This window comes from Girardinichthys multiradiatus, chromosome 10 (genome assembly GCF_021462225.1).
Source record: "Girardinichthys multiradiatus isolate DD_20200921_A chromosome 10, DD_fGirMul_XY1, whole genome shotgun sequence".
NCBI lineage: Eukaryota > Metazoa > Chordata > Actinopteri > Cyprinodontiformes > Goodeidae > Girardinichthys > Girardinichthys multiradiatus.
In genome coordinates, this window is record NC_061803.1 from 15059964 (window position 1) to 15084563 (window position 24600).

The window sequence follows — 24600 nt, forward strand, 5'->3', positions numbered from 1 at the left end:
CTCCAAAGACGACCTCTGGGCCTTGGCTGCACCTGGAAATCTTGTCCATGAAAGTTATGAACAGGACAGTGACAAAGGGCAGCCCTGCTGGAGTCTAACATGCACCAGGAACAGGTCTGACTTAATGCCAGCAATGTGAGCCAAACTCCTGCTACCCTTGTACGGATACTGGATAATGCCAAATACAGGGTCACTAACTGTACTCCTGGAGCGTCCATCACCGGGCACCACTGGGGACATAGCCAAATGCCTTCTCCAGATGTGGACTCTGTTTTGTGGTACTCCCATGAACCCTCGAGCACCCTGTAGAGGGTGCACAGCTGGTGCAGTGTTCCATGGCCAGGACAAAAAACACACTGCTCCTCCTGAAGCCCATGTTCAACTATCAGCCTGACTCTCCTCTCCAACACCCTGGCATGGGCCTTTCCAGGGAGGCTGAAGAGTGTGATCCCCTTATAGTTGGAACACGCTCTCTGGTCCCCCTTCTTGTGAAGGAGGACCACCACCCCAGTCTGAAAGTCCAGAGGCACTGTCCCTGATCGCCACACGATGTTGAAGAGGCATGTCAGCCACGACAGCCCCATAACAGCCAGAGACCTGAGGTACTCAAGGGAAATCCCATCCACCCTCAAAACCTCGCCACTGCAGAGCTTTCTGACCAACTCAGTGACTTCAGCCTGGGTGAAGAACGAGTCCCACTCCAAGTCCCCTGTCTCTGCTTCCACCAGGGAAGGCGTGACGGCAGGATTGAGGAGATCCTTGAAGTAATACTTCCAACTCTTGAAAATGTACCCTGTCGAGGTCAGCAGCTCCCCAACCTCACTGTAAACAGTGTTGGGGAAGTACTGTTTCTCCTTCCTGAGCTGCCAGATGGTTTGCCAGAATCGCTTCAAGGCTGACCGCTAGTCCTTCTCCATGGCTTAACCAAACTCCTCCCAGGCCTGAGTTTTTGCCTCTGCTACAGCCCGGGCCACAACACGTTTAACTCACAGTACCCGTCAGCTGCCTCAGAAGTCCCACAAGCCAACCAGAACCAATTGGTTTCCTCCTTCAGTTTGATGGCATCCCTTACTGCTGGTGTCAACCACGGGGTTCAGAGATGGCCACCACGATAGGCACCACAGACCTTACAGCCACAGTAACGGGCAGCAGCATCGACAATAGAGGTGGAGAACATGGTCCAATCTGACTCTATGTCTCCAAACTCCCCCGAGATACGGGAAAAGCTCTCCCGGAGGTGGGAGTTGAATACGTCCGTGACCGAGGGCTCCCCCAGACATTCCCAGCAGACACTCACTATATGCTTGGGCCTACCAAGTCTTTCCGGCTTCCTCCTCTTCCAGCGGATCCATTTCACCTGAAATACACACTTAACTACACAAATCTATCATTACATAATTTTTATTGGACCATAAAATGAACAGGAGAATGATAACACACAGGTATAACGTCATTGTCCATGCAGGTGTGATGTTGACACAGTAGAGCTGTCATTTATCCTTGCACCAGAGATCTGGAACACTCACTACATTAAATTTACTCAACAGTAGGTGTTACTACAGAGAAAATGATATCACTACACAGCAGAAATTGCAAGAAAAGAAGTCAAGTAGGAAGTAAATATTTTCTAATGAAATATAAACATAAACATGAAAAAATTGGGACACCCTTTAACAGTCTGTGTTTTAATATTTGGAAGCATAAAGATTTAATATCAATTTCAACAGTACAAAAAAAGCCAAAACAATAAAAACTGAAGAACCTTTTTTTTCTAGAAAGTTATAAAAGTATAATACAATTTATGGAGACAAAGGGATTAGGACAGAAATGTATGGCATAAATTAGGTGTTTTATCTTACCTCAAATGCCTAAAATCCCATGCATATCACATCAGCATTTTATTTTAACGTCATCACTCAGCATTTTGAAGTAGGTTGGCCATGTTTTAAAATCAGAAATGTCATTTTCTGTGCTGGCTGTTGAGGTAAGAGTAAACACCATCATAAAATTGAAAGAGCTGTGTGGAGCTTCAAAAAGATGATTTTGGCAGATCCTGAGTCTGATACGTTATTTAAAGGAGTCTCAAAAGGATTTGAAATCAGCCATTCTACTGTGCAAAAAGTACCCTACACATGGAGGAAAATCAAAACAACTGCCGTCATGCCCAGGTCTGGCTGTCTAAGCAGCTTCACCCTGAAAGCAGACCATGATATGTTAAAGAAGTTGGCAAAAACACCAAAATGTAATATTAGGACCTACAGCAGGCTCTTACTGCTGAACTGAAAGTGCTTATCTGTACAATCAGAAAGAGACTGCAATAGTTTATATTTAATTTGAGTTATGCAAGAATGAGACCTTTGCTCTTTAAGAATAACTTGCAAACCAGGTTAAAGTCAGTCAGAGAGAATGGAGACAAAGACGAGGACAGGATGAGTTTACTTTGAACACATTAGTGTGGAATTTAATTATTAGGACACCAGAACAGAGAACATGCTTTGTGTTGACCATGATTACCTGAAAAAGAACCAACCGTGTGGCCACGGGTCATGGTTTGGGGATGCTTTGCTGTCTCAGCAGGACCTGGCCAGCTTACAGCATCAGTGGATGCTTGAGGAAAAAAAAAAATAAGGCTGAGGCAGAAACAGACCCTGCAAAATGACAATGACTCAAAACATACAAGTGAATCTACCAATGTGTAGAATTAAGAAATGCAATGTCTTTGGCCTAGTTAAAACCCAGATCCCAACCTAACTCCCTTGCTTTGGCTTGAAGTAGACTGTGCATACAAAAAAAACCCTTAAACAACATAAAAGCACGGAGTGGGGTAAACCTTTCTCAGACCAATGTCAAAGACACATAAATGGCTATCACAAGCATCTGACAAAGGTTATTTCAACTCAAGGATGTACTTACTTTTTGTAAGCTAGAAAACACTAGTCCACACTAAAAGGGCATCAATTCTTGGTTTTTAAGTGCAATTAAATCAGTTTATGTTCCAGAGGGAAAAAAAACTATACCTTTTTGATTATATTAGACAGTTTTTGGATCGTTTTGCTTTGTGTTTAGGTATAATGTGAGAGAATGTAGGTTTAGGACCTGCCAGTCCTGCGTGTTTTAAAAAAAGTCTGCTGCCAACTGATGCCGCTGCTAATAAGTCCGGGCTGATTTGATGACATGAAGGTTTACCTAATATTAACTAGGGCATTACACTGGTTGGTTGTTGTTTGTGTGGAGCTTATTTAAACAATTGTTTGTTGTAGGATAGCTTTATGTGGATGATTTAAGCATTCGTGGACTTTTCTATTTGCCAGGTTTCAGTTATTATGACATCCTGTCTCTAACTGTAAGTTAAGGCTCTGAATTTGTCTTTCATCATTGCTTCATATATTTTGAAACACAGCAGAGCTGTAGCTTCCAGCCACACACATTACATAATACTCTGGCCGTCCGACCCCCACCACCTCTTCTCGCTTGCTTTTCTACACCTCTGCGCTCCTCCTGTCTTTTCTGCTCACATAGCTGCAGCCTTAGCCAAAACTCTGCAAGCTTTGCATTGTTGTTGTTGTTAGTTTAGACATGTCTTAGCACACTTTGCATATGTATTTGCACCTACAGAGTTTGATGTTTGTGTTTGGAAACTTTGCGTTGTTAGTGTTTTCCGTGGTTGTGCATGGTAATATCTGTGCAGAGGTCTGAAGAATGCTTCTGTTCTTTAGCTGTGAGGAACATGCTGCTTCTTGTCTCACGATCTGTGTACAGCAGAAGCATTTCATGAAAAAGGAAAAACTATCGCCTTGTTGTGATCACACAGCTTGCCTTTTGTTAATGCATTGTTTTAGGTCAGTGATGTGAAAAATGCCTGGTGACGCCTGCAACATTGTCAATCCTTAATGCTTACTTGTTAGACTTTTGCTGCGATATTTTTTTCATGTAACAGTTGCTTGCACCTTTTTTTTTTTGATAAATTCAAATTTAATTTGGAGAGGAACTCATTTAGTTGTCTGGGCTCAGCTAATCTGCCACTTAAAGCTTGTATTTACTTAATAATTTTGGGTGCATATTTTTTTCTTGGATTATGTTTGATCTCTCTTTGAAGCCTTATGTAAAATAGAGCAACAAAAATCACATTTATTTTTGGTTTTTCTTGATAAACAGCAAACAGAAGCTGCTCATTAACTGTAAATGGCCTGTGGTCTGTAAGCTTTCTCTGTTTATTTCACTCTTATAGTCAAGTTAACAGCAGGAACTTTGTAAACCTAAAGGCTGAATGAGTATGTATGTGTTTGTGTCTATACATATCAACAGTATAGTCTATTTTTATATATATAGCTAGTTATATGTCTGTATATACACTCAAAAAGCGTTCCCCATGAACCTTTTTTTCACGTTTTTTAAAATTGCAACAACCAAATTTAAGTCTTTTTTGGGAGGTAGATTGTACAGGTCCTTCTCAAAATATTTGCATATTGTGATAAAGTTCATTATTTTCCATAATGTCATGATGAAAATTTAACATTCATATATTTTAGATTCATTGCACACTAACTGAAATATTTCAGGTCTTTTATTGTCTTAATACAGATGATTTTGGCATACAGTTCATGAAAACCCAAAATTCCTATCTCACAAAATTAGCATATTTCATTCGACCAATAAAAGAAAAGTGTTTTTAATACAAAAATGTCAACCTTCAAATAATCATGTACAGTTATGCACTCAATACTTGGTCGAGAATCCTTTTGCAGAAATGACTGCTTCAATGCAGCGTGGCATGGAGGCAATCAGCCTGTGGCACTGCTGAGGTCTTATGGAGGCCCAGGATGCTTCGATAGCGGCCTTTAGCTCATCCAGAGTGTTGGGTCTTGAGTCTCTCAACGTTCTCTTCACAATATCCCACAGATTCTCTATGGGGTTCAGGTCAGGAGAGTTGGCAGGCCAATTGAGCACAGTGATACCATGGTCAGTAAACCATTTACCAGTGGTTTTGGCACTGTGAGCAGGTGCCAGGTCGTGCTGAAAAATGAAATCTTCATCTCCATAAAGCTTTTCAGCAGATGGAAGCATGAAGTGCTCCAAAATCTCCTGATAGCTAGCTGCATTGACCCTGCCCTTGATAAAACACAATGGACCAACACCATCAGATGACACGGCACCCCAGACCATCACTGTCTGTGGGTACTTGACACTGGACTTCTGGCATTTTGGCATTTCCTTCTCCCCAGTCTTCCTCCAGACTCTGGCACCTTGATTTCCGAATGACATGCAGAATTTGCTTTCATCCGAAAAAAGTACTTTGGACCACTGAGCAACAGTCCAGTGCTGCTTCTCTGTAGCCCAGGTCAGGCGCTTCTGCCGCTGTTTCTGGTTCAAAAGTGGCTTGACCTGGGGAATGCGGCACCTGTAGCCCATTTCCTGCACACGCCTGTGCACGGTGGCTCTGGATGTTTCTACTCCAGACTCAGTCCACTGCTTCCGCATGTCCCCCAAGGTCTGGAATTGGCCCTTCTCCACAATCTTCCTCAGGGTCCGGTCACCTCTTCTCGTTGTGCAGCGTTTTCTGCCACACTTTTTCCTTCACACAGACTTCCTACTGAGGTGCCTTGATACAGCACTCTGGGAACAGCCTATTCGTTCAGAAATTTCTTTCTGTGTCTTACCCTCTTGCTTGAGGGTGTCAATAGTGGCCTTCTGGACAGCAGTCAGGTCGGCAGTCTTACCCATGATTGGGGTTTTGAGTGATGAACCAGGCTGGGAGTTTTAAAGGCCTCAGGAATCTTTTGCAGGTGTTTAGAGTTAACTCATTGATTCAGATGATTAGGTTCATAGCTCGTTTAGAGACCCTTTTAATGATATGCTAATTTTGTGAGATAGGAATTTTGGGTTTTCATGAGCTGTATGCCAAAATCATCCGTATTAAGACAATAAAAGACCTGAAATATTTCAGTTAGTGTGAAATGAATCTAAAATACATTATGGAAAATAATGAACTTTATCACAATATGCTAATATTTTGAGAAGGACCTGTATGTGATAGAAACTAGTGCATGATTGTGAAGTGGAAGGAAAAGTATTAATTGTTTTCCACTTTTTTTTACCAACAAAAATCTTGACACTGGTGTGTGTTTCAATTAAGCCCCCGTCAGGCTATTGAGTTTTTTTATTATCAGCCAGCTTTGATCCATGAAACTTAAATTGATGCCAATTCTTCTTAACTAAATTCTTCAACCTCAGACAGATTCAATGGAAAGCATCTATAAATACCAAAAAATTATTTCATAAAGGTCCAATATGTGAAGTGCACCACTGGTAGTTGTTTTGTCAACAGGTTCTCTCACCTGAGCTTTGGATCTCTGCAGATCCTCCAAAGTTATCATAGGCTTCTCGGCTGCTTGTTTAATTGATGCTATCCTTGCCTGGCATGTCAGTTTAGGTGGACGGCCATGTCGTGGGTAGACTTATAGTGCTGCTATTGTCTTTCCATTTTCAGATGGATTGAACAGTGCTTTGTAATTATAGTGAGTGTTATACATATGTAGATTCAATTAAACCGGGATGGACTCTACTGATTAGTTGACTTCTGTAAGCAATTGGTTGAAGTGTGTACCAGAGTTAAGATTGAATTATTCATTTTATAATTATGCACTGCTTCATTTTGGTCTGTTAAAAGAAATCGCAAGAAATGTATTTAAGATCTTGGGTGTAATGTGAGCACTGTATACTTGAGAGCACGGTTTCATTGGAGTTGGTGTGTTTCTTCATGCAAATTGCATTAATTTCAAGGCAATGTGCAGACTTAATGCAGGTGTTGACTCTCCGATGGTTTTCTGGTTTCCAGCGCAAGTTATTACAGTGTTGACGACTTCCAGTTACTATTGTTGTCGGTGTAAATGCATGTAGGAGGGGCTCAATGTGACATTTTGCAACAAAGCTGCTTTGGAAAGTGGAGACTGGGAGGCTGGCAGCATGAGGCCACCAGTAGAGGACTGCATATCACGGCAGTGTAACAAGTGTGGTGTGTCCTGTATTAAACCAGGACACACACTTGTGTGTATGTGTTGGAAACCTTCAGCAAAGCTCTCTGAAGGACAAGTCCATCCACTTCTACTTGTGTTTTCCCTTTGAGACAACAATGTGAGAAATTCCAGTTATTTCTCTGGAGCTGCGCCATGCTCTCTAAAGAGACATGCCCTCAGTGTTGCTTTAAATAGTGTGGTATCACTTAGAGGATCACACACATTTCCAAACATTTTCAGGGTAAAAAAAAACACTGTTAAAGATCCAGCTGCCAGTATTATAAAGGCATGACTCGATAATCAACTTCCTATGGCTCAAACAAATAAAGAATTTCAAGGAAAATCAGCAACATTCTTCTAAATAACTATTTATTTTAATAAATCACCATTGCAACCTGTTGGTTGGAGGATGCAATGATAATTTTGTATTTTCTTTTTATGTGGCTAATTTCAACATATTTACAACACATTTATAGTGATAGTAAAAACCTCACTTCTTGGCTTTTACATACAGTATCTTCAATGATTTTAAAAATAGTAACAACACAGAAAACCAGAATTGCAACCTCTTCTCCATTCATCCCATAGGTGTTCCAGAAGGTTACGGTCAGGACTAAGTGCAGGCACGAGGTGTGTGAGCTGTGTTGTTACTATTTTTTGATGAAGAGTTCAGGTAACTTTTGTTGCAAAGTAAGGTGCATTGCTACTGTTGCTTATTAAGAAATTATTTTGGCTTTGTAGTTTGTTTTCAGTGCAATTTACTTGCTGTTACTTGCTCTTTTTAAGACAAAATAATTTCATCTGTGCATTAGGCTTTTGATGTGGCACCTCCTGTGTTGTTGCTGTTTTATAGCTGTGTTAAGGTTGCATTAGTTGGGATGCTACTTGTTTTTAATGACTTCATAGGCAATTGGCTTTTTATTCAAGCTGAATCCTCATGCCACACAAATTTTAAATGCAGATGTGTTAATGCAGTTATTTAGTGCTTAGCAATGGTCCAACAACAGATTCTTTCCATTGCCCTCTGGAGACCCTGATACAACCAGGAGTGAATACTGACTGGATTGATCTTTTGAGACCCAGTCTGAGGAGGTTTGAGCTGGACACAACCTGCAATTCAACGACTCACGGAAAGCATTTATGGTTAACAAAGCGTACTGCTGTTAAACTGTGCAGCAGCATCACATGAGGCGAAAACACCTGGGCTGCCAGAGCTCCGCTTCTTCTTACCTCCTACATTTAGTTAGGATCTGGAGCCAGACACTGCATTTAACCGTGAGTACTAAATATGAAAAGGGTAAATTGTAGAATTGCTGTAATCCAGATGAATCGACTTATGATTTAAGTGACTTTACCCAGGCAGAAACACTCAGGGAAGGATGATGGTATAATTTTTTTTAGCTGTAGTTGTGGCTGTTGTAAACATGCATCAAAACATCTGGATTTAATTTCCCTTTGGGATTAATAAAGTATTTTTGAATTGAATTGAATTAAAACTGGATTTAAAACTCGAGTTTTAAGAATTAGCACCCAGTCATTTGGTGCGAATCTGCAGCTATTGTTGTTTCTTTTGGAGCTGCACGTCAGTTTATGGAACTGAAAATTTTATATAATTAGCTCTTCAGATTGTGTTCTCTGTTGTGGTTGAGAAAAAAGAGCAGAAAGCCGAGCAGGACGATCAACTGTTCTTTCATCCTGAGCTATGTTAGGAAGCTAAGTATGCTTTCATCTTGTGGTATGCTCTGCTGCCATTGAAACCATCCTCTGGTGTCTCATCAGTCTGCTCTCCTTCCTTACTCAGACTCCAGGATTACACAAGTTTGCACAAGCTAGTGCACAAAAAGTTGCAGAAAGGTTACAACAGATATTAGATTTAGCATTTTAAGACAGAAATTTCAGTTTTTGGTTTCAGCATGTGAAACGTGAAGACTTGCTGCTTTTATTTTGAGTACTGTTAAGATCTGAACCATCCGACAATTGAAGCTGAATCCTTGTTTAGCTCAGAAACTTTCACTTACCAACAACAAAAAACAACTTTAATTGCAGCTGCAGTCAGTGTCCTTCCTCATTTTTGGAATCTCCCTTAGAGGGAAATAGGTTTTTCTGACTCTTAATAACCCTTAAATTTAACTTTTGTAATTCTTTTATGCATCTTAGGCTCTCCTTTATGCAGTCTTTTTGCAATGATTGATATTACAGTACATGCTATAAAAATATATTTTTTTGATTCATTATGGCAACAAAAAGTCCTGGTTGAACGCAGTTTGATAAAAAACAGTAAAACAAATCAGATGCCAAACCTTCGGGTTGTTTTCCGTTATTTAAAAACAACATACCGTAAATTCCGGATTATAAGCCGCTTCTTTTTTCCCTCACTTTGAACACTGCGGCCTATACAACGGAAGACGTGCATGTGTGGAAGAGAACATGCAAACTCCACATTGAATAGCACAGGGTGGGAATTAAAACCCAGAACCTTTTTTAGTCCTGAGAACTGCGTCACATTGAGCTATGTGAGGCTATTTAGGTAAAATGTTTTAAGGGCAGTGATAAATGTTAAAATGAAGTCACGTATTACACATTAGTTTTATCTTGATGTGTACAAGTAGAAATCATACATTTGTTCAGAAATTAGACAAAATATGTAAGCAAAGCCATGGAAGGAAAAACATGGACAATTTATACATGGTTTGTCTAGTATAAAGTTTACTAAAGTATTGTAAAACAACCCTTTTTACCCTAACAAACTAACAGAACAGACAGCAAGTGTTCACTCAAATGTACATTTTATTCCTAGATTTTAATGTTTCATATATTTGTTTTTTTTTCTCGTTATTGTAAAAAGGTTAGACATTTTCTTTTCCACTACAGTATTTTAGGTATTTTTGTCTTTCAAAGAGTTCACGCTTTGATGATCACTCCTTGTGATCATCAAGGTTTTTTCTGCCCCTCAACACCATTTTTTTTTTTTCTAAACGTAATGCCAATTTAAGACATATGCAACACCATTACATGCTTGACCTTCAGTTTATTTTTCAGCATTCTTTTTTACCTGCAGTATCTGGTACTGTCTCATCAGCTTTGAACAGATTGAAAACATGTTTGTGTCCATAGTCCTACATAATGTTTAAACTTTGCTCTGATCTAAAGCAGGGAGAGATGTCCCTGATGTTAAAGTGTTTTATCTACACTGAGTGAACTTATGGATCACAAAGGTGCTGGACTGCAGTTATTATTGACATTTTTCTTATTATCCCTTTTTAATATTGCAGATTTCTTGTGCAGATGTGAACTCCTCATTTGATCTTTGACTGGTAATCTTAGATCTGGTTACAGGAAACTGTCACATTAATACTTTTTTATGAATAGAAGACCTTGTGAAAGGCCTCTAGGTTTCTAAACAGTAAATCCCTAGAAGGCAGAATGACACTACACACATCAGATTGAGTGATTAATATCTTCTGCAAATACTCTCAGTCTCAGTTGCCACAGTTTTCTTTTTTTTTTTTTAGTGTGCTGTTTTTGATGAGTATCTGCAGCACCGAAGATATTCATAAGACAGCATAAAAAGATGTACGTTATGCTTTTAGAATTTAAATAACCTAATCCAATCAATTGCTGCCGTCTCTTGAGTTTAAAATATCAAGGCTGAGACCAATAAAAAGCGAAAGCTACTGAAAATGAAAAAGAAATGTATCAGTAAACAGCTGTGGAACTTGAGGCATATCTTTTTTTATATGTCTGAGTTTCGTTTTTTAAAAGTACACAACTAACATTATGGAAGCAACTCTTTATCCCAGTGACTAGATACACACATAGGTAACAGAGGCAGCTGGAAAGCTCAACAGCCATCTTCACAATCAGCAGTTTGATGCAATTCTTTAACTCCGTTTGTGTTTGTTTGCAGGTAAGAAGAAGCCGGTGCTGAAGCTCTCCAAAGAGGTGTTTGAGCAGCCCACACCAGCTGCAGTGTAAGGCTCTTTCTCTTCAACATGCACACGTAAATCCTGCACTTTATTGATCCTTACTTGCTGCTCAGCACATACCTGATCTTATCTGAACCCTGTCAGACTGCTGAACATGGGAAATACAAATCCACAGAACAACAGGAAGAAACCATGTTCCTGCGAAATCAGCAGTCAGATTTTTGGTTTCGACTTGTTTTTGATCACACATACCTCCAGCCTGAAGTTTAAGTCCTGATATTTAAATTTAATAATAAATTACTTGTTTTTAAGATATAGATACCTGTAGAAAGATATAGAAAGCTGAAGATGACGATGGTTTAGTAATATTTCTGCACTTTTCTTTTCAGTAGTGCTGCTTTTAGATTCAAAAAATCTTTGTCTTTTTGTTTCAAAGGGGTTGCTTCTAGAATGAAACCATTTTTTGTTTTTATTTTTTGTCTTTATATTTGCTTATTTTTGCTTATCTTTTTTTTTTTTTATCCTGTATTTTCTGTAGAAAATGTATGATGTGATAAAAAAAGTTTGTTTTTATTTCCTTTTCTAGCTCACTAAATCTTTATGTAACTCTTTCTTTCTTTTCATCTTCATTTCTGAGTTATTTTCAACATTAAAATAATTTATTTAATATTAGCAAACACAGGGTATATAACTGTTTCATGGCTTTTCCCAACTCTGATGTTGAAAGTAACTAGCGGCAGCATAAATGTAATATAAGTGATTAAAACTAAGTAAAACAATATAATGTGGATGAAAACAAGCCTTTTAAAGTCAACAGAACACTTACAAATATATTTTTTCATAAGCACATTAAATGTTGATTTACGGCAGGCTTTTTTCTGCCTTCTGTTTTTTATGTTTGATGTTTTTTGCTAACTTAAAAAGTCCAGTTTAACCTATATATACTGTTCCTGTTGTGTTTTTCAGACCCCCCAGAGATTTGGATTCAAAGGCTTGTGTAACAATTGGAGAAAAGGTAATTTTGTTTTTTTTCGCTTGTTCCACCTTTCCTGACCCCGTTCAAGCTTTTATGTTTGCTGTAACATCTCACTGTGGACTTTTATTCCTTCTCTGGGTGTATTTACTGTTTATCCACTCTAGCTGGCTCCGAACAGCCTCTGTTAGCCGTATGAACGCTCCAGTGGACATTACAGCTGTCTCTAACACTTCTGATTGTAGGGAGACTGGAATGCTCTTTAATCCCCATCTTGCTATAAAAATATTTATTTTAAACTGGTCAAATAGTAGGAATTTTCCGTTGGCAGAGGGGCATAATTTTTTTTCTTGCAAAAGTTGAGAAAGAAATCAGCTTTTCCCCTTTGTATATTAATAACAACCTAAAGCCAACTGACAGCTTTGCAGACATGAAACAGAGATTAACTCTGAATAATTTTTCTTCCTCTGACTCTGTCCTCTTGCTGTGTGTCGAGCAGAAATGTGAGGTGAAAGCAGATGATCTGGAGCAGATCTGCGAGCTCGGTCGAGGAGCCTATGGTGTGGTGGATAAGATGAGGCACATGCCCAGTGGACTGATCATGGCTGTAAAGGTGAGTAAATCAAATTGCGTATCACTGTCACACAAAAGATCAGATACAGTGTGATTTTATCAGTTTGTCTCTGCTTACCTACTCTGCCCACACACCTGCTTTAAATATGTCAGTTTACCTTTTAAACTCCTTGTTTATCATTGGTTTGTTAGTAATACTCACAGTGATTGAAAACTGCTCAAAATGTGCATCCCTGCTGCAGAAGATGCTCTCTAAGCTCTGCAAAATGGCCACCTATGGCGAGCACCCACCTCTATAAATACAAGAGATTTTGAAAGCTGGAGGTGTGTGTTAAAACACGCCATGACAGAAAGACATTAGCAACTATTGTTGTGCATCAATCCGAGAAGGGTTGTAAACCCACCTTTTTATATCGAGAGAATATTCGCAACTGGAAAACATCTTAGACAGCTGGCAGTATTCCCATGAGTGGACATCGCAGACCTTCACGCCAAAAAAAGCTTCTAAAATGCTCAGAGAAATTCTAAAAAAATCCTAAAGCTCAACCTCAGACTGTAGAGGCTTCATTTTAGCTCTTTAAATGTTAACGGTCATAACATGACTTTTGGAAAAGGGTTGGACAAGTCTGACTTCTCTCTTAAAGGATTGTGGCCACACAATTTGAACTTGTAAATTTGCATCTGAATGAACTGTAAGACACCTGTAAAAGTGTCTTTGGATGATGTGTAGAGAAAACCAAACGCCTTGTACCAACCGTCAAGCACGGTGGTGGTGGACTGATGATATGGGCTTGTTTTCCAACCATCCAATCACCCTGTAATCAATGATTATACCACGATCTCCTCTGTATACCTAATCATTCTAGAGTGAAATGTGAGGCCATCTGACTGCTGAAGATTTTAACCGATCAGGGTCATCAGCAGGTCAAAAATCCCAAAAAACAGCAGCAAATCTACAACAGAATTTCTGAGTAAGAACAGAATCAAGTTGTTGTGAGCACTATTCACCAACAAACCTCGACAATCTATAAAGAAGAGTGGGCCAAAGTTTCTCCTAAACAACGGGACGGACTGATAAAGTCAAAACTGTTGATAGTGTTTCTCCTTAATTTGGCTTTATTAGATTCTGTTCTAATTTTCTTGGCAATGAAAATAAAAACATCAGTGTATTTAGCCTTGTTGACATCATTTACACAAACTGTCAGTCTATTAAACAATTACATTTCCTGCCGTCCTTTACCAGCGGATTCGGGCCACTGTTAACACTCAGGAGCAGAAGAGGCTGCTAATGGACCTGGACATCTCCATGAGGACAGTGGACTGTTTTTACACCGTCACCTTCTACGGAGCGCTGTTCAGAGAGGTATGCTGTTATTTATGAAGCCTAATGTGCAATACAGTAATTATTAGGAGTCCTTTCTGTTACAATGATCATAGTAAAGCATCTGTAAGAAGACATCATAAAAAGGATGAGCTCTGTTTAAGGGTATATGTTAAGCTTGTTTGTACAGTTTTGATACATTTTTGAAATGCTGCAAGGATTACTAGGAGCTGTTTTGGAGGGATAGATTTGGAGTTGAACAAAGAACATTTTAGAACAAATGAAAACAATTGAAAATTCATGAATAAAATTGGAAATACGAGTTAAGATTTTAAAAGATTGCTGCTAAATTTAAAATAAAGAAACCTAATAATAAATGCAGAACATTAATGTTCAATGCTGTCACTTTTGTAAGTTTTATTAGCTTAAAGGGGGTAGGATTATTCATAATGCATACTTTTCTAAAAATGATCAATGTTTCGTTGTTTTTGTTATTTGGCTTTTTCTTAATATCTTAATAAAAAGACAAGTAAAGTAAAGCAGAAAAACATTCCGATAAACCATTTCATTACGCTGAAATTAACTGGATATACCTGAAAACAAGGAAGTCAATAGAATTTAAAATCACTTGCCAGCTCTAGTTTTAATAAAACAAGATTTACATATGTTAAACCCTTACCACTGGATAATTATCTGCTGTTAATTTTTATTAAAGTTTTATATTTAAAAGATGGGAAATCTTCAGGAAATTTTATTCTGGAAAAGTAACGAATTTAGAAAAAGGTTTTTGAAAAAAGTGTTTGAACTCTGTTGCGTTTACAGAGCACCGTACAACTCTAAGATCAAGGTATAAAATAATGCAGGCAATGACTCTGTCGGTTATGAAAATGATGCTTGTGGCCTACTGTTCCTGATGAAACCAAAACAACAAATAAAAATAATAAAATAATAAAAGTCTTGAGGAGGTAAATATTCAGCTTACCAAAATAATTTGCATGTCATACATGTTTTTTACAGGCTTCACTTTAAAAAGTGCCCAGGCTATTTTAGCCTTTTCACAACTTGTCTCATAACAATCCTAAACTTCAGTGTGTTTTATTTCAATTTTATTTGATAAACCAACACAAGGTTGAGAGTAATTGTACACAATAATGCACCACTTGAGTACATGGCTTCCACCATTTTTTACAAATAAACATCAGAAAATCTTCATGCTTTTGTATTCACCCACCTTCACTCTGAAACCTCTAAAGTCCACCACAACGGTAATCTTCAGAAGTTGCTTAATTAGTAATTGGTGAGTACAGTCTAACCTTATCAGGTACTCCCAGAATTATTAGAATGCAAGAAAAGAAATAAAGCGACAGTTTTTAAATGGATAATCTTCATTAGAAAATAAGCTTTTCATATTAAGATAATAGGTATATTGGTTGTTTTTCTGCATCTACTGCTAGTGTACAGCAAGGCTAAACCACCAGTTTACCTCTGACTAATATTCTGGTGATTAAATCCTCTTCCGAGTATTTTTTTTGATGCCGAAAACTTGCTGCAACAGTGAATGGATGCTTTGTGTCCCGATCTTTTTCCAAGTCCCTCTCCCATCTGTTGTCAGGGCGACGTCTGGATCTGCATGGAGCTGATGGATACTTCCCTGGACAAGTTCTACAAGCAGGTGATCGAGAAGGGCCTGACCATTCCCGAGGATATTCTGGGAAAAATAGCCGTCTCTGTGGGTTCACTTCACTGACAGCATTACATGAAGACATGCTTCAGATATTTGTTATGTAACTTTCATTTTCATATTATTGGTCTGTCTTATTACAGATAGTAAAGGCTCTGGAGCATCTGCACAGCAATCTGCAAGTCATCCACAGAGGTAAGAGCCTGAGTGGAAACCCATTTAACTCTCTGAGATGCTGTCAATATCCAGTCAGCTGCTTCCTTCCCTTAGACTATTTCCAGTTCCTATTAAAGGATCATAACAGCATCATTATGACTCTATACTCAGAAATGTTCTGAAATCTGTATCTGCCTCTGGTGAATAGCACTCTACAGGTTAAATGTCTTAGGTTTCCTGCCTTTGTGCTCATCAACTGTGCTCTTCAGGCAGTCATTGAAAAAAAAAAAAAAAACTACAGAACTCTTGCGCACTTTCTTTGATGCATTTAATAATCTCAAACTAAAGTCGCCACCCAGCAAGGATCGAGTCAGTCAGCGTGAAATCAGTCTGACACAGTTCCTACGCAGTCTAGAAAAGTAAGCAATTTGACTGTGACGTTTTCCGGGTCTGGAAGAGTATAGAAATATATTTGTGTTTCCAGACTTTACCCCCTATTCCACTGTCTGAATTTTGTGTCCTTACCTCCTTCTGTCATCTATACTTTCCTTCTGTCTTACATTTCTTTTTTTCTTTTATTTTGTTCCTTCCCTCAGTGAGTTCTTCTGTCCTCCCTTCATTTCTTCCTTGTACCCTTACTTCCTTCTCTTCTCATGCATTTTTCCTTTCCTTCTGTCTTTCCATCGTTTTGGCCATACCTTACTTCTTTCTATCTTTCCACCTTTTTCTTGTGCCTTTTCTTTCTTCCCATACCCTGTTACTAGCTGAATAATTAGCTGGGGGATTAGCTTGATTTGTTTTTTATAGTTTAAAAAAAAAAGCTTTACCTTATTAACAATGAGTGGCAGCACTCTTTTAGTTTCTACCCACTGCTTACTGTCTGTCTTGTAAACATGAGAAACAGGTAGGACAGACTGTACTGTACCAAAACAGGTGAGGGAGAGATGAGTGTCAACGTTGTTTATGCTGTAAGAGGGAACTTCGCTGATTTGTGAGAAATCTTTGAAAGACCTTCAGAAAAGCTGGTTAACGGCTGATCCTGATCACTTCAAAAGATTCCTCAAGAGTCTGGCTATCTGCAGGGAAAAGAACTTAAGCTTGGTTCTGAACCGGTGCAATGTATTTTACTGCAGAAGCATAAACTTTGAATTAACTCGTAATTACAGAACATTTTGTTTTACAGATCCCTTTTTTTTTAGAATCTCAGGTTGCCTGAATATCAACTTTGTATTTGATCCAATTTGTTCTAAAATGATTTTGCCTCAGAGCTACACAATATTAGGAAACATGCAACTTCAATAGACTGTTGCTTGTTACGATGATGATGATAGCAATAAATCCACATTTGCCCAGCTTCTGCCTCACTGCTACTTGTCCCTGTCAGGCGTAGACATCACTGCAGTGAGACACCAACCAACAGGATGAATGTTTTATTAATATGCAGAAACTGAATTTCTGTCACATCGACTATAATAGCCAACACATTTCGCATTGCAGACATTCCATTGTCATATTAGGATTGTACACACTAATAAAAGGATTACAATATATATTTTATTTCATTTATTTGGTCAACCTGCTAATTTTTTAATACTTTTCATCGGTATATGCTGCAAAATAAGTCAGGTTCTCATTCAAAAACCTGCCTATTTTTTTGTTGATGAAACAAAAGCTGCTGTTTGCTCTGTTTCTCTCTGCAGATGTGAAGCCCTCTAACGTGCTCATCAACACTCAGGGCCAGGTGAAGATGTGTGACTTCGGCATCAGCGGCTATCTGGTGGACTCTGTGGCTAAAACCATGGACGCTGGCTGCAAACCCTACATGGCTGTAAGCAGCATCATTTTCCATTAATAAAAAAAATCACCTTGCTCTGTATTTTTATAGAAATGAATGAGACCAATATTACTATGGCGATGCTGTCTTTTCATTGATATTTAAAACAGACCAACAGGGCTGTCATTTTGTGTAGCCTTAGCCACTTTTCAGCCGAAAAAAGAAACGGCAGGATGTGATAAGGGGTAAATACTCTGCAGAAGAACATTTCACATGAAAAGTGTTTATATAATTGCTCAGAGGTTTTTTGGTTGTTGTTGTTTTTTTAATATCAGAATTACAGACTTTATATGTCAGATTTGTGATTGTTTCATCTCTTTGACCTCAGCCGGAGAGGATCAACCCAGAGACGAATCAGAAAGGCTACAATGTCAAATCGGACATCTGGAGTTTAGGAATTACAATGGTAAGGCAGCCTCTCGCTTACAACCGTATATCTATTTCTCCTTAATTGGTGCTTCTCAACATCACTAAATACCTTCAGTGATCCTAGATAAACTGGAGTTTTTTTGTAGGGTGAAGTGAACAAAAAGTGAAGAGCTGTAAATTTTTTCTAAGATCTGAGGATTTTAGCACTTAGACTTTGCTTCGGTCCATTAGATTGGCTGATAAGCTTGAATGAAGTTTTTACATGAAATATGTTCTGGACATGAGTAGTTCAGGACTGGTTTGGTAAAATCTGAACTGTGTTTGAAATACAGCACCTTTCACACTTTTTGGCACACTAGAAAATGATCGTCAAAAATTTTAATAAAAAAAAACGTATCTTGCATTGCAGTAGCATAAACTCCGAATAAAGAAAATGTAAACTTGTAATTATGTACCTGTATTTTGTTAATGAAGAAATAATTGTTTTTTTGCCAAATCATTGGTCCCACCCTTACTGGTAAGTAGGGTTTAAGAGAGACCAATTAGCCTAACAGTCATGTTTTTGGACTGTGGGAAGAAGCCAGAGTACCCGGTCAGAACCCACACATGCATAGGGAGAACATGACAAAATGTCTCACTGACACAATAAAATGTCTATGCTTATGTTTGGGTGTGATACAGTTTGTTTAAATTAACCACAGTTTCCACTTTATTCCCCTAATAATTTGCAGAATTACAATAGAAAATGTTCTATTAGGAATATTTTTAAAATTCCCCAGTATAACTTCATATTGAAAGCTCTGTAAAGTTTGTAACCCCAAAAATCCCTATAAAATGTTACTAAAGTGTATTTTTTTACTCTTACTTTTTAAGTTTTGTTTGGTTTCTTAAACATTTACTTTTAAGTCTCCATAACAACCTTACACCGCTAATTACATAACAAGTGGTTGTTGGGAGGCATGACTGCAAAAATAGCCTTTTTTGTTCATCACAAACATAAACATTTGGAGTTTGCTAAACTCTTCTTTGACTTTTAACTGGAACTGTGTGGTGTGGTCAGATGAGGCTGAGCTTTTCAACAACAAATGTTTCAGGTGGGTCCCTTCTAAGAAGCCGTGAACTTTCTTAGAATGCAGGGAGATTTTTTGTTCCACTGAATAAAAATACTCAAAGAAACGTTTTGTTTTGTTTAGATCATGCTACTGCTGTAAAATGTGAATTTATTTGAAGGCTTTTCACTCATCTATACTGGGGTGCTATTGGGTGTAGAGGGTACTGTTAGTGATTTCTGCATGTTGCAGATAATGTGGTTTCTCATTTCCCCATAGACGATTTTTTACTTAATATTAAATAATTATGCATCTAATTAAAATTGCACATCAGTGCAGCTTTGCTATTTTATTTGTTTTAATATATATTAGGTTTTGAATGAAAATGCTTACAACACATTTGATGTTGCAGACTATAAAGCTGTTGCATTAAGCATCCACATTAAGCCTCAGCTGCTTTGCATGGCTTTGTGTCAAAAGTTTGGTATGCTTCTTTTAGCTTGTAAACATGGAAACAAAACCAGAAAAAAGACCTGCAGATTGTGCTTTTAAAATGTTTTGTGTGGGACATTTCGATATCTTGGCGAGCAGTTTTTAAGTGGGTCATATCACTGCTGTCTGACACTGTTACATATTTTGATGTTTTCATCATTAGAGAAAAATAAAGAAAAATGTTCTCATCTCACACATCCCTAGTTCTGTGTAAATGTTTGTGTCACCCTCACCTTCATTTCAAATGTAATTGACGAGTTTGTGTGTGTGCTCAGATTGAGCTCGCCATTCTGCGTTTCCCGTATGACTCGTGGGGAACGCCCTTTCAGCAGCTGAAGCAGGTGGTGGAGGAACCTTCGCCCCAACTTCCTGCCGACCAGTTCTCCCCCGACTTTGTGGATTTCACCACTCAGTGGTACGTTTTTGTGTCACTGTCATGATCCACTTCCCAGGAAGTACAACAAAACTACCACTGCTCAGACATGAAGTCATTGTTTATAGTGTCTTTTCTGATAGAAATGGTACTTTATTGTTTCCTAAAAACCTTAATCTGGCTGTGAGTTACATAATTGCATCTAATAAATTTGAAACAGCTTTTTGTAAGATAATATCAGGAGACATGTTACAGCTGTCAGGGAAACTCAGTAATTCCAACTGAGAGTGACTCCAAAATTATACCAAAGTTAAATTGTACTGTCATATTTATTGTTAATAAATTTACTTAGAAAGTTCTCAACGTTAAACACAAAAAAATGACAAAGCTTTCTGATTGCAGCCACAGTTGCCTCACTGATCCAAAACGAGGAGCTAGGAAAGTTCTTTCACAAACACCGTCTGATGTTTAAAACTGTATTTATAAATTCAGTCGTTGGTATTATGTGCCCTGTGTGCAGGGATACTGAGAGGAATAATGCAATATGTGCCCAGATGGGGCAATGAGCAGGCTTTCTGACTGTGGAAAACCAAACTTGTTTTTATAACCAATAGTGTCTACTTTTTTATGTAGAGAGTTGCTTCGGTCACCCAAAAGACTCTGGTTTTGTGTTTTCCTCTTTTGCATCTACTTTCTTATTGCATTTGTTCAGACAGTTTAGTCTTATATAGTTTTCCCATAGCACTGCATTGAAATGCCTCCATAGACAATTTTTTATTGTCTCCCTGCCAATCACAGCAGAGCAAAGTATTCCCCTGGCTGATCCAAGCTGTTCGCAGCCATTCAAGTGACAACAGAACACATTATTTTCTGAGGCCTGATGTAGACCTGTGTCTGTGTCCACCTGATGTTTATTTTTAAACTTGTCTCCTCGTTTCCTGTCGCTGGTTTTGTTTCTTCCTTTCTCAGTTGCTTAGTTAGAGATTCAGGTATTATTGTAGCAGGACGATGCCCCTTGTACCACTGTGAGCAGTGGAGGAATCCCTTTATTTTAGTAAAAGATGTGAAATGCCTGGCTTCGACCTTTTGATGGAAACAAATAAAATCAGTCACACTGAATTTGTGTTAACTAGGGTATGTGAAAGATTTGAACTTTTATGTTTTAATGATTTGGATCCTTGAAATAAATTAAAGTTTAGCATAACAAGTACGTGATTACTAATTTTTTCATTTCTCCTTCAAAGTCTGTTAAGCTGAGGCAGGAGTTAGAAGAACTTAATGCATAAATTTCAAAATGCAAACGTAACAACTTTGATGCATGTTTGTTATTGATATTTGTGTCTGTGCAGCCCTGGTTGGCTCTTTGGTTTCATTTGAAGAGAACTCTTTCTGCTGCTGGTGTTTGCAACATCAGAAATCACTGCTGCGTTTGCTATTAGCTGTATTTAAACTAGTAGAACAACCACTGTGCACCATTCTGCTTTGCTCGCTTGGATCTTACGTCCATCAAACATTTAAACACTTTCTAAAAATCCATCAGATTTGTAGATACTGATTAGGATCTGCAGCTCTTTTAAAGTCAACCTTTTTTTCTCAATGATAAAAAATGTCTGGTTTTGCTCTGCTGCATATTAAACAGATAACACTTTTCTGGTTAAAGCAACAGCAGATGTGGTCTTCTGCTGTTGCTGGTTTTCAGTTTTCTTTAAGTTGTAAGTTACCCCCTCAACTTATTAGTATAATTATATATTATTAAAGTTATACATTTTCTTTATCATAAGTCTTCTAATAATGAAGTCTAACTCAGGAGTTTAAGAGGCTTTTATAGCTGGTTTTTTGTTGTTGTTTTACTTAGAAAATACATATGAAGAAATTTAGAATGAGGTCTAAATATTTCTGTAGAAGGTAGCAATAACTTTCCATAGAACACATGGGTTTGCTAAAATGGTTAGGGTTCTACTGTTGCTTTGTGGCTGGTTTCTTATCAGTTTTTTTTTGTAAAGCTTTAACCTGGCAGTACTGATTTTTAGCCAGTTACAATTAAGATGTGAGACTATTTAAGAACATTACCCTTCCTGCCATGTGCAATCATTTAAGTATTTATACAGGTACATCTGAGAAAATTAGAATGTCCTTGAAATGGTAATTTTTTTCAGTAATTCAATTCAAAAATGAAACTCCCAGAAATTAAATTCACAAATAATGGTATATATCAAATGTTTATTTCTGTTATGTTTGATGATTATGGTCAGCCTTAAAAGGTCATTTTTAAGAAGCTGGCTGTTCAGTGTAATGTATCCAAGAATGTTAATGGAAAGTTCAGTGGGAGGAAAAAGTGTGCAAGGAGTAGGTGCACAAACACCAGGGATAACTGCAGCATCAAAAGGATTGGAGGGAAAACCTATTCAGTAGTTTGGGGGAGATTTACAAAGTGTGAACTGCAGCTGATTCAAAGCTTCAAGGGCCGCCAGGCATAGACATTTCCAGGACATGGCCTACAGGTGTCATATTCCTTGTGTTAAGCTACTTCTGAATAGAAAAAGGACTGGACTGTTGCTTAGTGGTCCAGATGACAGTAAAGTTAGCATTTTATATGAAAATCAAGGTCCTCCTTGTGGAGGTGTCCGGTGTTGCAGTGTCTGCCGGACAGCTATTAAGTCAGCAGTCGTCTCTTTTTTATTGGTGTTATGTAATTAATTTATCTGAGATACTACATTTGTTTTGTTTTTTTGCTGTTAGACAAATGAATTAAAATACATAGAAACAAATGCCTGTAATATGTGGCACTCTGTGTGATGAAACTTTCACTTTTTGAACAAATTACAGAAATAACTTTTTGATAATGCACCTATGTTAGGACCAGAAGGGGCATCCCATCTATGGCTACACAACTACACCAAAGAGAGCTGTTAAGGAAACTTAATAGGGCTTAGCTATGGTATGTTCAATGATCGAAACAAAGGTTGGAATATTGACTTTCGAGTCACCAGTCACCAGTCAAAGATCATCAAGCGTGAAGTCATTTGAGGTCTGAGTACAGAAATGTATAGAAATGATTGTCAACATGCACATTAACTAGAGCTGTAGGCTTAACTATTGTGTGTGTGTGTGTGTGTGTGTGTGTGTGTGTGTGTGTGTGTGTGTGTGTGTGTGTGTGTGTGTGTGTGTGTGTGTGTGTGTGTGTGTGTGTGTTATTAATTGATCCTGTAAGATAGACTCCATGCCCTCACAGCCATGATAAAGAAAGTAAGATTGTGGGACATTTTTGTGCTGGAAAAACCATCTGAAAGATCAAATAAGTGGATTATATTAATTAGTTAAATAATCTATGTGATAACAGCAGACAAACTGTTTACTGTTCTGACTCCGCCAGCTGAAGAGTGAATGTTTCTTTAATCAGTATCGAGTATTTTTGTCATTTCCTATAAATCAAAACATTGTTGACAATTTACAGGAAATTTGGCAGCTTTGTGTTAGGAAGAAGCCTGCTGAGGTCAGTTTATTTTATTTGACAGAGTTAATGAGGAACAATAACTCCCAACATCGGATTTTCAGCCTAAAATGCATCAAATGATTTAGAGGGAAGTCGGTCAGTGAACCTAATGTCCTTTCAGATGGTTTTCATTGATTTACAGGTGTATTCTTAGGTATTTTATGTGATATTTAAACTCATTGCTGCCCATGCTGATAAAAGCTCTGCAAGGCCTGTAAAGCCTGTAAAGCCTGTAGAGGCCTGTAAAGCAAGTTTGTACTCTGTAGATGTAAGTTGTTTTATTTCTAGGCTCCTGCCCTCTGCCGAATCCAGACCATCATGGTTCGGTCCAGATGTGCAAGTTCGTATGTTCACTGAATTATCCAGTAGCAGTCTGTTGGGTGTCCAAAGTGCCATAGACTTTTCTTCTCACTCTTCCAGCACTGTAAGCTGTATTCTGGGCAAATGGTTTTTTAGAAAATGGAGTCAGCTAAGATTTATTGGCAGAAATACACCTGCTGTTCATTTTTGATCTGTTATCAGATCAATCATGCTTGTTTCCTGTGAACTGTGAAACTAAGTGAAACGGTCAGTTTACTGAAACGAGTCATTGCAATTTTTTAAAATGCTCATATTGATGCTGTTTTTTTTCACAGCTTAAAGAAAAATGCCAAGGAGCGTCCAACATACACAGAACTCATGGTGAGTTTTCGCTTTCATTTTCACGTTGTCCCTCTGTTAATTTCTATAGTTTTATTATTATTGTCCACTTGTCATGGCTTTAATTGCACACTAGGAGGCAAATAAAGATTACTGTGTCTACTACAGGCGTTGGACAATGAAACTGAAACACCTGGTTTTAGACCACAATAATTTATTAGTATGTGTGTAGGGCCTCCTTTTGCGGCCAATACAGCGTCAATTTGTCTTGGGAATGACATATACAAGTCCTGCACAGTGGCCACGGGGATTTTAAGCCATTCTTCTTGCAGGATAGTGACCAGGTCACTACGTGATACTGGTGGAGGAAAATGTTTCCTGACTCGCTCCTCCTAAATACCCCAAAGTGACTCAATAATATTTAGATCTGGTGACTGTGCAGGCCATGGGAGATGTTCAACTTCACTTTCATGTTCATCAAACCAATCTTTCACCAGTCTTACTGTGTGTATTGGTGCATTGTCATCCTGATACATGGCACCGCCTTCAGGATACAATGTTTGGACCATTGGATGCATTTGGTCCTCAAGAATGGTTCAGTAGTCCTTGGCAGTGATGCGCCCATCTAGCACAAGTATTGGACCAAGGGAATGCCATGACATGGCAGCCCAAACCATCACTGATCCACCCCCATGCTTCACTCTGGGC

The 24600-nt window shown here is 38.3% G+C and overlaps 1 protein-coding gene across 1 annotated transcript in view; it reads left to right on the forward strand.

The window, feature by feature from the left end:
• Positions 1 to 24600, forward strand: part of map2k6 (mitogen-activated protein kinase kinase 6) — a 46049-nt gene that overhangs the window by 11628 nt on the left and 9821 nt on the right. Inside the window, exons 2-11 of the mRNA XM_047376983.1 lie at positions 10921 to 10984; positions 11906 to 11954; positions 12412 to 12525; positions 13729 to 13848; positions 15419 to 15535; positions 15631 to 15682; positions 17344 to 17471; positions 17806 to 17883; positions 19663 to 19802; positions 23889 to 23934. Of these exons, the coding sequence (XP_047232939.1) occupies positions 10921 to 10984; positions 11906 to 11954; positions 12412 to 12525; positions 13729 to 13848; positions 15419 to 15535; positions 15631 to 15682; positions 17344 to 17471; positions 17806 to 17883; positions 19663 to 19802; positions 23889 to 23934 (908 nt within the window). The remainder of the gene's footprint in view (positions 1 to 10920; positions 10985 to 11905; positions 11955 to 12411; positions 12526 to 13728; positions 13849 to 15418; positions 15536 to 15630; positions 15683 to 17343; positions 17472 to 17805; positions 17884 to 19662; positions 19803 to 23888; positions 23935 to 24600) is intronic.